General features: G+C 41.2%; 1 protein-coding gene across 2 annotated transcripts in view; it reads left to right on the top strand.

The window, feature by feature from the left end:
* The window catches only part of SHC4 (SHC adaptor protein 4), a 51,478-nt gene that overhangs the window by 28,442 nt on the left and 6,816 nt on the right, over window positions 1–16,220 (top strand). For both annotated transcript variants that reach the window (XM_078854464.1, XM_073303952.2), the window contains exons 3-8: window positions 1,266–1,329; window positions 2,285–2,404; window positions 4,347–4,400; window positions 8,660–8,711; window positions 11,151–11,277; window positions 14,292–14,469. In XM_078854464.1, the coding sequence (XP_078710590.1) occupies window positions 1,266–1,329; window positions 2,285–2,404; window positions 4,347–4,400; window positions 8,660–8,711; window positions 11,151–11,277; window positions 14,292–14,469 (595 nt within the window). The remainder of the gene's footprint in view (window positions 1–1,265; window positions 1,330–2,284; window positions 2,405–4,346; window positions 4,401–8,659; window positions 8,712–11,150; window positions 11,278–14,291; window positions 14,470–16,220) is intronic.

Genomic DNA, 16,220 nt, shown 5'->3' with positions numbered 1-16,220 from the left:
TGAATACCTCTCATTGTAGTAGGGTTTTTTTTTCATTGGCTCCAAAACATTAAGTCATCAGTAAGTGAGATGTTAATGACCTTCAGCAAGATACATTATTTTGCCCAGCAACTGTGCCATCCTGGATCAGGATAATTAAATGCTACATTGCATATTAAATGTGATAATCAGGGTGATTTTAAATCAGAAGTTTCTTTGTTGAAGTGTGGAAAATAAATAAGCATGCCACTTTGCTATATGAAGTGTGTAATTTATCTGTCTTTGATGTAGGCCAGTAAGCACTGTAAGTGATTTATGAGTTATACCCTTCCGTTCTGCTTTCATAAATGGGAAGTGCCTAAAGAGAATACTTGAAAGTGAGAAAAGGGGTTTTACCGTGGGAAATTCCTATTAGACAAAGAAATCTGAACTGATACTCAGAGCTGAAAAACCTTGAGAGAGGACAAGTAGAAGCAGAAGCCAGCTCTGGATTTCCCCTCTGGCCCTTATTTCTACAATGCACCACATCAAAACTCAAGATCCAAACTACCCCACATTTGAAGAGGAGAAGCTTTGAAATCCAGATTCCAATTTTGCGACTCATATACATTGTTCTGAAGCAGAGATGGACTCATCTGAGATTTACAGAGGGCAGTTTCCTACTTAGACAAATCTAGCACCACAGACAATAGCTCTTGCGCTATTGATGCCACCACTCCTGGAAAAAGGTTACAAAATTTCTAGTGCAGAAGCTGCCCATGAGAATCGTAGTTTGAGTTTGGTAAGGTACAGCATACACCCAAACTAGCTAGCCTGGCCATCAGGTAGGGGAGTGTAACCAGCTGGGGCAGTTTTGGAGTCTAGGCAGACACAACTACTGCTCCTGTGAAATATTCACCATGTACTGTGGACAGTAAAAACAAACTAAGATAACTGCTAGAAGCCTTAAATGTTTAAGGGTGGAACTGTAAATCACCAAAAAGAAAAGGAGTACTTGTGGCACCTTAGAGACTAGCAAATGTATTTGAGCACAAGCTTTCATGGCCTACAGCTCACTTCATCGGATGCACGCAGTGAAAAATACAGTGGGGAGCTGTAGCTCATGAAAGCTTATGCTCAAATACATTGGTTAGTCTCTAAGGTGCCACAAGTATTCCTTTTCTTTTTGCGGACACAGACTAACACAGCTGCTACTCTGAAACCTATAAATCACCAGTCTCCTGACCTTTTTGTAGCGGATGCTTGTTAAATGGTCAATAGTTTGTGCTGTCTTTTTTATTCTGCAGGGAAGCAATAAGCCGACTGTGCGAAGCTGTATCAGGAACAAATGGAGCTATAAAAAAACGGAAGGTAAATATTGCATTAGTGGGACATGTTTTCCTTTTTATAGCTGCTTTTTATGGGTTAGATGATTCCCTAGCAGGATTCAGCCCACCATGGAATTCATGCAAATTTAGTTCAACTACATGTTATAAACAAGAATATTTACAATACACCATTTAAAACTACTCATTATTTGATAAGCAATAATAGTACTGCGTCCTGGAGCCCTAAAAGGTTAATACCCTGCCTGACGCTTCTGTTCACACCCAGATATCCCAATTCCCAGGGCTTTGCCATAATCAGGTTTTGATTGAAAAACAAAACAGAGTTTTTGATTAGTAAGGAGACTGAGTTAATTGCGGCTTTTCCCTGATGATCTTCTTTAGATTAAAAGTTTAAAAACTACCAGGATGACAGTGGACAGTGGTCACCATCCCTCACTGATTCAGGGAGGAGTGATATTAGCACTCCATGTTGTGCTGCCCTATGTTAATTGGAAGTTGTAGATTTCTGTCAGGAACTCTGGAGTGCCGTAGGGAGGATAACTCTCACTGACCACATTTTTGTTATAACCTGGGAAACAAATACATTGGAGAATTTCCTCATTGACTCAGAAACATTTTGTCCCCAAGAAAAGAAGCAGAATTAAGTGGATAAATTACTCGTTATGAATTATTCACTCAGCTCTATCACTTACGAACATAGCTCTTCGGTGTTTTGCTTTTTAAAGTTTTTAGTTTATCATTATTAACATACAGGAATGTTGCATACAGATATGATGAAATCTTAATCATAGCCTGTACTTCTTACCTTTAAAAGCCCCATCTGAGTATGATCAACATCTTAACATCTGTGTCTTTATTTTGTACAAATTCTGGAAATGATAATCGTAGGTTATAAAATCTACTTGACCTGGGTATAAGGCTGTCTGAGATACATGAAGTTTACAGTGTTTGTTTGTTTGTTTGTTTTTGTTTTATAGCCTCCAGTTAAATTTCTGTCTTCTGTGCTTGGCAAAAGTAACCTTCAGTTTTCTGGCATGAATATAAAACTGATCATCTCCATGAGCAGCCTTACTTTGATGAATGTTGATACCCAGCAGGTAGGATCTTTATAGGTCTGTTTTCTGAGGTATCCTTCCATCCATATTAATGTTTCTTCCTCTTTTAGGTGCAGATAGCTGTGGTTTAAGAACAAACAGGTGCTCGACAGGGAAAGCAAAACTATTCAGGTTTAGGTTGTAAGCCTTGTAAAGATTAGCCAGAATTGGCCTCTGAATTTAAAGGGGAAAAAGCGGTGGAGAAATTTGATGTCACATGTACTTTGTGTTTATACTAGTGTCTTTCATCTGGAAGCATCCCATAGCACTTGACAAACAGTGTCTCTGTGAGTATATGTGTATACCTCTGCCTGTTCACTTGAATGGTGCTGAATAGGGCTGCAGTGCAGACTGGAGTCTCTTATCACTATCAAAAATAAATATTTAATAACCATAATGGGTCATATGACTGGCCTGTGTTAGGGAGGTTTGTCAGTTCCCCTGGAGCAAAGCTGCCCTAGAGTTACTTACCTGACTTCCAGGGGATCTCCCATAGCACCCCCTCCTGGAAATCCCAGGGTATGGCCTCAATGATCCTGCAGCCAGAGGCAGCTATCAAAACTTAGAGCAGCCCTTAGGCTAGTGCACAGTTGTCCAAAGCCGGGTTAAGGCTGTGCTAATGTCTGTCTTGTCCGTTACTTATCACACGCATTTGCTGATTCTGCAGGATATGTGGAGCTATATGCCTATGGGGCTGAGGTCTGATTTGGAACTGTGATGTGATTCTATTCTTGGATCACAGTAGCAAAACAGCTCCCTAAGATGACCACCTTAGTTGTGCTTAACCTTTTGTACTGGTTTTAGTATTTTCTGATACAGGGCTAGGTTTTCTTCTTCACGGAACAGGTGGTGTCCGGGAGCTAGGTTCTAACTCCCTGATTCTGTGGGCCAGCCCTGGCTGTCACACATTGTAGAGCTGCTGCCAGGCAGCTCTAAGTTTTGCCATTGCCAAAGCGTCTCTAGTAGAGTTGACCCTGTGCAAGTGAAAGATAATCATGGGCAGAGTGGAACTCTATCACATTTCCCCCACTCTGGATGTCTCCTACCTGGGGAGAAGCAAAGGTGCAGGGCACCAGGAGAGTTCTCTTTACCCCAGGGGAATTGCACCATTCAAGAGTGCACAAGGACCAAATCCCAGCTAAAGAATCTGGTCCCAAATGTACTAATGCTTTCTCAGTTAATTTGAATTATGGGAATTCAGGGCACTGTCTCACTGTTCTTTTTAGCCCCTATTTATGGATGTTGGTAAATTGAAAATCCAATGTATTCAGTTCTCATTTCCACCACATTTCACTGTTTGCCTGCTTGCTTAATCAATTGCAGTTGGTTCTAATAAAGAACTCTGTGTTCATTGTGATGAGGTAATGCATGAACCTAAGAAAAATTGATGCCTGATCCAGCTAGAGAGATTTATGACAAATAAAAGAACTGTACTGGTATAGAGATTGAATATCATCAGACCACAAACATCGGAGAGCCCTGTTCAGAAAAATATTCTTCCATCAGCTGACTTCTTGTGTGCCTTTATGGATAACTGTCAGTGACATTTAACTGAACTCATTTGGCTTTTAACTTTAATCCCGGATTTGTAAAGCCACCTCTCTCTCTCCTCACGTAGCCCCAATTCTCCTAATATCCAAATACTTTAATATTTAGTTTCTTATTAATCATCTAAAAAATCAACAGCTGAATTCATTTTGAAAACCCCCTAATGGCTACTGGGAATTAAGAAGTAAAAGATTGTGCTGTACTGTATGTGAATCTGATGTTTCTGGGTGTATTCCCATCTTTAAGTTCCCTCATAGGAAAATTATATGATGTACATATTATTGGATCAAGTTTTCATGAGCTAGGCCCTGTATTACTTTCTCTGCGGGGTTATTATCTGGTATTTTCTATATGCACAGCCCATGGGCACTCCTAACTGACTGCTTGTATTTCTCAGATTATTGCCAACCACCACATGCAGTCCATCTCATTTGCCTCTGGAGGTGATCCAGTAAGTACAGATTTGTAAGATATATTTCTGTAAGCATAAGGATTAATTACAAGACTAAAAGTACCTGCAATTACTCTACTTCATCCCCTCCTATCTCCGGTTAAATTGCACTTACACAGTACTTAACATTTCTGAGTCATTACACGTAGGACCAGGAAAGTGGTTAGAGCAGAGGACTGAGATTTTGGACTCTTAGGTGCTATTTCTGGCTCTGCTGTAGACTTGCTGCATATATGGGAACTTAATATGTCTTTATCTTTTTCTCTGTCTTCAAAATGAGCTCAACCTGCCTTTGGAGGTCTGTGAAGTCAGCAGCCATAGTTCCCCCGCCCTAATTTGGGGGATCTAGATATGGGAACATATGAACATAGAAATTGCCAGATTGGATCAGATCTGTGGTCTGTTCAGTCCAGTCTCCTGTCATCAACTATGGCCAGTACCAAAGGCTTCAGAGGAAGGTGCAAAATACCCTGCCGTAGGCAGCAGTGGGGCAATCTGTGCAGTCTGGGAGAGGAAGGTCTTCTCCGAATCCCTAATAGTTACAGTTTGGCTTAGGTCCTTAAGCAAAAGAGGATTTATATCCTTTCCCAAACTTCTTTTAAAAGATTTATTATAACTAGATATTCTTGTTATCCATATGCATGTCTCTTTCAATCATTATATTCTTTGCTTCAGCAGCATGCTGTGGCAATGAGTTCCACAGCGTAACTGAATTGTGTCGACAAATATTTCCTTTGATCAGTTTTGAATTTGCTGCCTTTCAATTGCATTGATTGTCCCCTGTCTCTTGCATTATGAGACAAAGAAAGTAGAAGTTCCTGAACCTCCTTCTCAGTACTGTTTAATTGTAAGCCAGAATCTCAGCTTTCATTCAAAAATGTACATTCTCTCCCTTTTGGCTTTAGAAAATGTAAACTTATCAGGCAATATAAAGCAGATGGAAGGCTGCCCTAAGTGGGCAGTTGAGCATTCCCCTTGTGTAGAGAATCCCTGGGTGGTATAAAGCCAACAGAGCTAGCACTCCATGACCTGCTCCGAGCCCCCTTGGTGTAACGGGATTTCTGGGGTTGGAGCGGTGTGGCCAGGGAAGGCTGTGCTCTGGCAATCCTGGATGAGTAGAGTAGACCTAAGGGTGCCACTACTACAGTGGTAACTGAACCTTGAGGCTACTCCATATCTGGGAGCCAAACTGGCCTCCGGCTGCCACCAGGTGCCTTTAAAGCCATCCTTGCCCCTCACCTTTGGTCTGGCAATGAGCACAGTTTTTCTAGAGCAGATCTGGCCCTTGAAATTCTGCTTGTACCACCTATCTGATAAGGTAATAGTGGAGGTATGAGAACAGGAATATTACCTTGCCTGTATTTTTTTTTTTAAAGGTGGGGTGGTGGTGGTGGTGGTGGTGAATTCTTTGGTCCAAGACTCTTTGTTCTGAAGTTCTTTGAATCATTAGAGATGGGACTGATCCAAAGACTTAAATCCTAACTTCTGACTTTGGGGAAGTTCAGATCCAGATCCAAATGTTACAGCTTAAGTCCCTCTTTCCTTTTAATTAAAACACATTGCATTTAGGTTCACAGCTCATTCAAATAAATTGGTTAGTCTCTAAGGTGCCACAAGTACTCCTTTTCTTTTAGCTCACTAAAGTTCACTCTGAATCATATCATCAGCAGTTACGTTACTTTGCTGTTACATGCAAATTCTTTGCCTGCCAGAAAAGGTCACACACAGTGTATGCTGGACGGTAGTTTTCTGCACATGCTGCCTGAATTCAAATGGAAGAGTCCATGGAATAATATGATACCTGATTTGGGAACTAATTTATGGCTTTTTGTTCATTTGATTGGGGAGGGTGTTGGGTGGAATCTGGGGAGGGCACTATTATTTAACTAATTTACATGGAAGTGTAACCAGTTTTCTTAATAGTTTTTAACTTTTAAAAACTGGCTTTTGCCCATCTTTAGATTTTCTAGATAGGGTGTACTTTATAGTAAGTTTTAGATTTCTAAATACAATTTCTCCTTATTTTGCATAACTTTTTCCATTTTGAAAATATTAGGATACATTTTCAGTGCTCTGCTCAGCAAATTAGATGCAGAATTCCCATGGCCGCCTTGTTTGTTTGTTCAGCCTGAAGCTGTATTGTGCTGTGAAGTCATCAGATCTCACAGGATAAACGGGGGTGGGTGTTGTCAGTATTTGGAGGGAAGAGCTCTAATGAACACCTACACAGGGTACTGCAGAAGTTGGTGCTGGTGATTCAGTAGGTCACACTCTTCCCTCTTAGGCCTGGTCTGCACTTAAAAGTTAGGAAAACATAACTACAGTGCTCGGTGAGCGCCATAACTATGCCAACCCAACCCCTGGTGTAGATGGAGCAAGGTTGATGGAATAATTCTTCCATTGACCTAGCTGCTGTTGCTCGTGGAGGTGAAGTTCCTAAACCAGTGGAAAACCCTCTTCCATGGCTGTAGGAAGTGTCTACACTACGGCACTACAGAAACATAGCTATGGCACTGTAGCTCTGCCACTGTAGTGTCTGTAATGTAGATGTGGCCTCAGTCAGAGCTGAAGGAATGCCCCCAGCATGGATGAGAGGCACTGGCTCTGTGAGCCAGAGCCATTTGCATGAGATGTTAAAGGGAGGTCCAGCCCTCTTGAGGTCACTAGTAGCACTTTACATAAGAATAAGGATGTGAATCCTGGTGGCCAGATGCCATTTTGGGAAATTAGAACCAAATTTTTTCTTACAATTTCAATTGGATATGGTATTCCTCACTTCCTGTCCCAGAGCCCAATCCTATAAGGTGTGTAGCTCTGTGTAGGAAGGTGTTCAGCAACTTGCAGGATTAGGCTTCTACACTGTGTGTAATGTTGTTATGCACTGTGAAATAGCCCCTGTGTTCTACTCCAGAGGTGGCTGCATTTCAGTGCTGAGTGAAGTCATTCATGTATGTGTGTAAACTTTGTAAAGATGCAACAAAATCATCTGGTATTTTTCTAGTTAATTGCTAAATGTGGTTGTACATCTAATTTGAATTGACAGTGTACCCCAGACTCTGTCTGAGCTTTTAAAAATCTGAGAAAGAAATTGAGGAAACTGAGTTCACAAAAGTTATTTAACAAGAAAATTTTGGCTTCATTTGCATCCACAACAGTTAATTTGGGTGCTTTTTAAAATAAACATTGACAAGTTATGCTGGCCCCAAGATCTACTTCTTTCATAATTAATTGAGCAATATTAAATGATTATTCTTGTGGCATTACAAACAAGGGCTTTTATTTCCTGCCAGTTGATTGCATCTTCTGTAGAGAGCCATGCCTTGAATTGCAAAGTGCACTCTCCCCACTCTTTCCCTAAAGATCCAAGATAACAAAATGCATCTTTAATTATTAAGATAATGCTATTCATGACATCACCATTTTACTGTAGCACTGAATTATCAACTGGCTCTTCTGCTTTTGTACATTCTCTACATGTTTTATTTTTGCTATGTCAGTTACCATTTGCTGTTTTTGTACTAAAAAATAATGTTTCGATATTAGTCGTGACCAGACTCTGAATACTTCGGCCTGTCTTCTCATCTCAGTGACACCAGTGTTAATCCAGACTAACTCCACTTGACTTCAGAGGAGTTACCTGGGATTTGCGCAGTGATGTAATAGAGATCAGACTTCAGCCCATTGAATGTCATATTTTAGTTCTTCTTTGAGATGTTCTTTTAAGAAAAAATCTGCATAATAGGCAAAATTCTAGTCTGCCCTCTGCAGTACTTGGGCTCGCTAGTTTGTGTTCTGCTCTTGAACTTCCATAGGTAAGTGAGCTAGCTGACTTCCACTGAAGCAGAGGGCCCTTGTCTTTCCTGGATTAGGCCTAATATGCTTTAGAACCCTGCATAACAATTGAAGAGGACAATTTTGTCCATTGACTGATCATCATTTAAATGACTGCTGCTTCTTTAGCAGAATTGAGAATGCAGAATATAATTTATTTAATATACAAAGAATGTAAAACAAAGAGATTCCTGCATTTTTGCCCAGGGGACGGGGATTAGCACTTCAATGTACACAACAAATTACTCTTCCTTTCAATGAACTAGGCGGACTCCTGTTTGTTTTTCCTAAACATCTAAGTAAGTATCATTTCTGAAGCTGAAGGGAGTGCCTGAATTTATCCTCCTGTGCTCATTTACACTATTTTGTTGACAATGGTGCTTTAATGACTCACTTGAAAAACATTTGTTTGTTTTTGTTGTTTTTAGGATACAACAGACTATGTTGCATATGTAGCTAAAGATCCCGTTAATCAGCGAGGTATGAAAATATTTTCAGATTAAAGTATTTTGTCCTATCTCTACTGAGCAATTACATGAGCTTTAATGTGCCTGTGATACAGAACAGCTTGATATTCTGCCCATTTCAGGGCTATATAATTTCACTATTTGGTCAATGGGATGATAGTGTTGTCTGGCCTGCAGCACTAGACACCTCGCTACTCATGTCCCACAATGAGAATCTTCAGGCGTGACTTAACTCCTGCTAACTGTCAAACTCCAGGAATCAGAAGACACTCGCATCCTGCCACTTTCCCAGCTTCCCAAGCAGGACTGGCAGCTCTGCACACAACCTCTGTGCTGGCTGAGAGGAAGGGAACTTACCCTGCCACCATTGCAAACTGAGCTGCTCCAGCTGAAGTTTCAAGGAGAGGAAAAAGTGTTGGTGATCTTGTCTCGTAATTTATGATGTTCCCAAAATCCCTTAATGGAATTACAGCCCATGCAATTCAGTTGCTTTCACTTTTATTCACCTAGTTTGTTTAACTACCGGTCTGCTGCTTCATCCGTGGAGATCATCACTGCATCCTTTGCATTACTTGTTTGAGAACAGTTATGCAGTGAACAGCAGGTCACATCAGTAAAATTTTGAAGCCAGCCAGCAACTGATGACCATTGCTGACAAGAGAATACGGTGATTTAGAAAAAAAGCCCCGTTCTCCTGGTGGCATTGCAACAGGCAAAATACTGACTAGCACAACTGTGCAGGAGCATCTCACAGGCAGTGCAAAAGCAGACAGGTGGACAAGACCAGAGGGATTGGAGTGGTCAGAGTAATTCGATTTCCTTCTGCAATGTACTGACTAGCATCTAATTTGTACAGCAGCCCACTAGCAGATGGACTGGTGAGCCTTACTCAGGTGTGAGAGCATGTGTCCCTTCAGTGGCTGGCCTACAGAAGAAAAACCCCCGAACACTGCTCTAGCTAATTTCCTTTTAGTTCAGGTAGCAGGGAGCTATGTTTGTTAGAGCTGGAGGTTCTGGGGATCATCACTGCTTATGACTACTGAGTCTCTGTGATCACAGTATGTAAAACAGCTGACTACTGAGATGTCTGCTATGGTTAAGGAATTGTTTCCAGGGAAAGTTGGGCTGATATTTATAACCCTCATTTCTTAGCTATGTCATCCTTATTCTGATACATGAGAAAATGACTAATTCAATTAATTATGGCTGAATGCATCCAATGAAGTGAGCTGTAGCTCACGAAAGCTTATGCTCAAATAAATTTGTTAGTCTCTAAGGTGCCACGAGTACTCCTTTTCTTTTTGCAAAAATCATTTGTGGTTTCAATGACATTTAGTATTAAGCATTCAGGTATGAATGTGGCAACATATTAAAAACAACTGTAAAATCAGTGCTTGTGTTTGTATTGCACTAGTGAATTATACTACCATTTGGAAAGTAGACTTTAGATTGAGGCTTGAATGTTAGGCCTCAGGCTGGTAGCAGCTGAGGCAGCCATGGTCTGCAGTTCTGTGTGCAGGATGTAGTGTACTGTACTAGCCAGAGTGATCTCACAGTGCCATCTAGTGACTGGTCTGCCATCTAGTGCAGTGGTCTCCAAACTTTTTGGCTCACACCCCCGGGGTGAAGACCGGAAGACCTGCCACAGGCGGGCCACCGACGGAAGAAGACCAGAAGACCTGCTGCAGGGGAACACCAGCTGTGGACATGCAGAGCTGCTGCCGAAGAAAAAAACGGTGGAGTGCTGTCCGGCGGCGCTCCTGCTGCTATGCACCCCCTGGGACCATCTCATGCACCCTAGTTTGGAGACCACTGATCTAGTGACCTACTGCCAGATTTTCAGGAGTTCAGGGCCAGATTTTAAATGCATAGCACCCAAAATTGGAGGCAGATTTTTGAAGATTTCAGTTTCCTTGTAAGCATCTAAATAAGGGCCAGATTTTCAGAAGACCTCTGTGCCCAGTATATGGCTAACATGCTCAAGTCTTCAGCAAATCTGGCCACTTATATTGGACTTTTGGTTTAAAAGGACCCGGAATGATATTGGAAAATCTGGCTCTTTAATGCATAGCAGTCACTATGAGAGGAAGAGAGACAAGGGAGGAAAAAAAAAACAAAGCAGAAAACATAAACACAGGTTTAGATTCTTTTGCAAAGTTGTAGATTTATATTAAAATTAAAACACATGCAAGGTGGCTTTCTTAACGCATCAGAAGCGAAATCAGCATGGTCCCCTCAAATTACTGAGGTATTTCCTCTATACTTCACCTCTGGATTTGCTGATATAAGAACTTTCTCAGAATATAGTCTTATAAGCTAAGTGAACATGTTTTATGAAAGTTTTTTTTTGTTCTGTGTTTATACAGTGCCAAGCACAGTAGGGTCCTCGGCACTATGATAATACAAATAATAAATAATAGTGTTTTAAAAACATTTTTGCATCACTTTGTAGCATGCCATATATTGGAATGTCCCAACGGAATGGCTCAGGATGTAATAAATACCATAGGGCAGGCTTTTGAGCTCCGATTCAAGCAATACTTGAAGAATCCTTCTACTCCGATTACTTCCAATGAAAGGTCAGTGTGGTGTTTTCTAGTAACCTGAATATTGCTCTTCTGCTGTAAGGATGAATATATGCTATAGGGACTGACCCCCTAAACAAGGTGCATTGTGCCTGATGTTGTTTTGGACACACACAGACTTTATTTAAAAAAAAAAAAAAAAACTCTGTACACACAATATATAGCAGACCAAGTTCTGCTTCTTCTAGTGCATTCCCATTTGTTCAGGTTTAACTGAGAGCTGAATTCAGCCTTTTTCTCCCTTCTCCAAATAGCCTTATTTTACATTATGCATGTTAAAGTGAGCATTTCCAAATAAGGGCAGAATAAGTGAAATGAGCAAGTTCTGCTCTCTAAATATTGTGCTTACGTTGAGCTCCAACCTCAGCTGTTCCAAGTTTATGTTCAGTGCAGCTGCGGGAGGCGGGGAAGAGTAACTTTTAGCCACCTTTCTCCTCTCCTGATCCTGGCCCTGTTAGGCCAGATAGAATTTTGGCTTCAACTTAGAGCAGCCTCACATACTGAAATAAACACAAGTGCAACTTGGAATTTGAATGTGTGAAGGGTGTACCTGGAGCTCTGCACTTAGCTACATTATTAAAAATAGAGGAGCTAGATTATTACTTGGACTATATGCCTGCACATGGGAGTAAGGGCAAGTAAGAATGCTTCTCCAAGGGCTGTGCAGACTTTGGGTGTGGGCACACAGGAGTAAGCACGAGCTTATTCCCCACAGCAGCTGGGCAGGGAGTAGGTGGGGAAGTGGCAGAAACTTAGCTTTACCCCTCCATACACCCTGACCGACACAGCAGAGAAATCATAGGGGCACGTAAAATCTCAGCCTATCTTTCTGACATCTCCTTGCAGATGTCCACTCATCAACTGAAACCTAACATGGCCAGAACCTGAGTGCCTGATCTTTCCCCTAAAACCCTCCCCTATCACAGCAAGCAACACTACCATCCTTCTTACTGCTCAAGCCCGTCATTGTGGCTTTGTCTTTGGCTCAGTCTTCTGCTTTGACCCACAGTTACAGGCCATGTCTAAATCTTGCTGCTTCTTTCTGCAAAACATCTCCAAGATCCAACTTTTTCTTCCTGCCCATGCTGCCAAGACTCTGGTCCAAGCCCTGATCATCTCATGCTTTCACTGCTGTGATCTCCTGCTGTCTGCCTTCGGTGTCTGCAACCTCATCCCCCTAAAATCTATTAAAACATGGCTGTGAAAATGATCATCTTGGCTAATTGCTCTGACTTTGTTGCCCCCCACCCCTATTTTTAAGTTTCTCCATTGGTTCCCCCTTCTCCATTGAATCAGACACAAACTTTGTGTCCTTACTTTCAAAGCCCTCTGCAGTTTAGCCCCCTACCCACCTTTCCAACCTATTCTCTTATTGCAAGGTTGACTCACACCTTCGCTCTACCCATGATGTCCACCTCAATCACCTGCTTCTCTGACAAGCACTTACATGTTTTCTCCCATGCTGCCCATCATGAGTGGGAAAAGCTCCCACGGTAGGGTAGGTAGGGTAGAGTCCCTATAATTTCAGCTATCTAGTCCATAAAGGTGCTTCATTGCTTTTTATAATTATCCTGAAGAAAGGCAGCTTGTATACCCACAGCTTCAGTGAGGTTTAACCCAACCCATAACAATAATAACAATACCATCTTAATTATATATTTTTTATTATATAGAGTATTTCTCTCCCTCCACATTCTAATACTAATCTGTTACCTCAGGGGGCAATAAGTATAAAGATGATCTTCCCTGTGAAATCATGCTAGGCTACATGATACATAAATCACAGAAATTAGAAATGGAAATGGTTGATTAGATTATTTAGCCCAGCACTCACCCAGTCCAGGAGAACAGTCTCCAGACAGAAGACTTCCTTCCAATAGTGCTGTGTGACTGAGTCACCCACTTCCAAACTACTATGAATCACATAATCAAATACTTGAGCTGTGTATCACATAATCAAGTACTTGAACTTTATCTCTTTCCTGCTTGTGGCCTTTTATCCAATTATCTTCTTGTTACACAGAGAAGTAAGATTCCAAATGCGTTGTTGTTTTTGGAGGAAAGGCATAGTGCAGGAAACATACTGCAAAAGCAGGAGGTATCAGCTGGATGTTGAAGCCATCATCATTTGGTTCACAGCATGCAGGAAAATGTGGCGCACAATCGATGATGCTATTTAGGGCTTGTCTATACGATGAGGTGATGCACATTGTTGGGGTGTGAATTCTAACGGGCCCACATAGATCCTGCTGGCATGCACTCAAATTTCCCTAGTGCACGTTAATGGAGTCCAATTTCAAACACTACTATGTTAACACACACTAGGGAACTTTGAGCCCACGCCAGTTAGTATGTGACACGCTATTGTGCACTAGAATTCACACCCCACTTAAATGCACTATTGCACCGTGTAGACAAGCCTTCAGTGTTTGCTTCCAGCTGAAAGAGTCTTTTTCTGTTGATTTTGTTTTTTAAAATTAGACTAGATTCCACTCTGGAAAACTGTATTTGTTGTAGCTATATTTGATTTCCTGAAGCAATTCCAGGCCTATCTAACTGCTGCCCAAATGCCCACATGAGGTTTTAATTTCCCTTTATAAGTCCCCCACACTTGCTTTATGCAGACAAGATAAGAGGCAAAAGGAACTGGGCCCAGAGTCTATAATGTGAATGCATTAATGAACAGTGTCTCCTCTGAAGGTAAAACATTGCCAAAAGTGGCTCTTATATCATTTTCATGGCTAAAAGAATGCAGACTGTCCCAATGTTAAGGAAGTATCTATGCCACCCTGCCAAGTGAGTTATGGGTGATTAAAACAAATCACAATAGCTGAAAAAATAAAGAAGGAGCTGGGTGAAAAGATTTAATCAGACAGCTTTTAACATTGGGAACAATGGCATTTCTATGGCTAGTTTGTCCATTTTGTTGTGGACAGACTCATGGAACATGTTTACCCTGAGAATCATCTGATTACAAGGGTCATTTCACGTGGTGGTTCATTTTTCAGTGAAATGATGAATCTTGATGGATCAGCTTGGAATATACAGGAGAAGGAGGATCATGAATATTACAATGAAATTCCAGGAAAAGAACCTCCTACAGGTGGACTATTAGACACGCAAATAAAAGTGCAAACAGACCAAAGGGCAAACTGTCCCATACAATGTGAAAAGCAATACTGTTTGGTAAGCATGTCTATTTCTGGTATTACTATTCACTACAGTTCTGGGGAAGAGAAAACAACTTACTGTGGTGGAGAGCATATGAACACAACCACAACCAAATCCTACTTGGTTTGGGAAGGGGTTTTTAGGCCAGTTTTAAAGCACTTAGCACATATTTGAATCTCAAAGCACTTTATCAACATTAACTGATACATCCTTACAATACCTCTGGGAGAGCAGGTCTCACCTCTTTTTTCAGATGGGGAGAAAGTGGGATGTAGATTTAAATGGCTTGTTCAAGACCACACACCTGCAATCCCTCAGGACTTACCAGCTCCCAGTCCCATGGTCAGACCACGCTGTCACTCCGCACTACATTCTGCATGTACGAGATGCAGTTTTTAGTAATTCTAGTGTGTTTCAAGATACAGTGTGCTTTCAAATGACCCAAAGGTCTCTGGGACTTTAGGGGGATAGACCAAACCCAGAACCTCTCCGACTGGTTTTTGAATGTTATGTACATTGGCTAAACCGGACAGTCTCTACGTAAAAGAATAAATGGACACAAATCAGACATCAGGAATTATAACATTCAAAAACCAGTCAGAGAATACTTCAATCTCTCTGGTCATTCGACTACAGACCAGAAAGTTGCAATTCTTCAATAAAAAAAACTTCAAAAACAGACTCCAACGAGAGACTGCTGAATTGGAATTAATTTGCAATCTGAACACCATTACATTAGGCTTAAATAAAGACTGGGAGTGGATGTGTCATTACACAAAGTAAAACTATTTCCCCATTTTATTCACCCCCCCCCCCACTGTTCCTCCCATGTTCTTGTCAGCTGCTGGAAATGGCCCACCTTGATTATCACTACAAAAGGTCCCCTCCCCTTCCTGCTGGTAATAGCTCACCTTACTTGATCACTCTTGTTACGGTGTGTATGGTAACTCCCATTGTTTCATGTTCCCTGTGTATATAAAATCTCCCCACTGTATTTTTCACTGCATGCATCCGATGAAGTGAGCTGTAGCTCACGAAAGCTTATGGTCAAATACATTTGTTAGTCTCTAAGTTGACACAAGTCCTCCTTTTCAGTTATGCTTGTAGCTTTGCAGCAGAGGCTTATTGAGGAGGGACAATAACAACCCCAGGGGATGTAACTGAACTCTGGTTCACTGCTGTGATACTGTATTTCTCATACGCCCAACCCAGGTGTTGTTTTCTCAGTACTTCCTTTCAATCTTGAAAATTCTTTAATGCCATTCAGACAACAGTCTGACCATTCTGCTTCCGTGCCATGTTGTCTGTATTCTCTCTCCCTGTTTTTTTGAAAGAAATGTTTGCATGAAAACAGGAACTTCATTGCCTAGGAGTTAATCTAATCCTGCTGCATATTCCTCAAATGAAATCATCTGATTCCCATTTTTGACATCATAGTCATCTCCCTAGCAACTAATTGTGATGATACAAACAGTGGGTTATGATTTCAGGTGAGGAATTGGTCCCAGAAGCAGAGCTGCTGCTTGGCAACCAAAGTTCTGTCTTCATGAAAATATCCTTAGGAATAAAATCAAAACAAGGGGTTATTCATTAAAGGAGGAAGGGTTAGTATTCCCAGTGTGTTGAATATTAATGTTTTGCAAGTCAATATGTTAAGACTGTGTCTGTAACATGCTACAAACATAAAATGCAAATATAGAACCAAGCTTCTCTCTCTCACCCTGTCAGAGGCTCGCTGTGTACCCATATTTTCTAAGCCTTCCATT

Source organism: Lepidochelys kempii, chromosome 10 (genome assembly GCF_965140285.1).
Source record: "Lepidochelys kempii isolate rLepKem1 chromosome 10, rLepKem1.hap1, whole genome shotgun sequence".
Lineage (NCBI taxonomy): Eukaryota > Metazoa > Chordata > Testudines > Cheloniidae > Lepidochelys > Lepidochelys kempii.
This window is presented reverse-complemented; position numbering and strand designations above follow the sequence as displayed.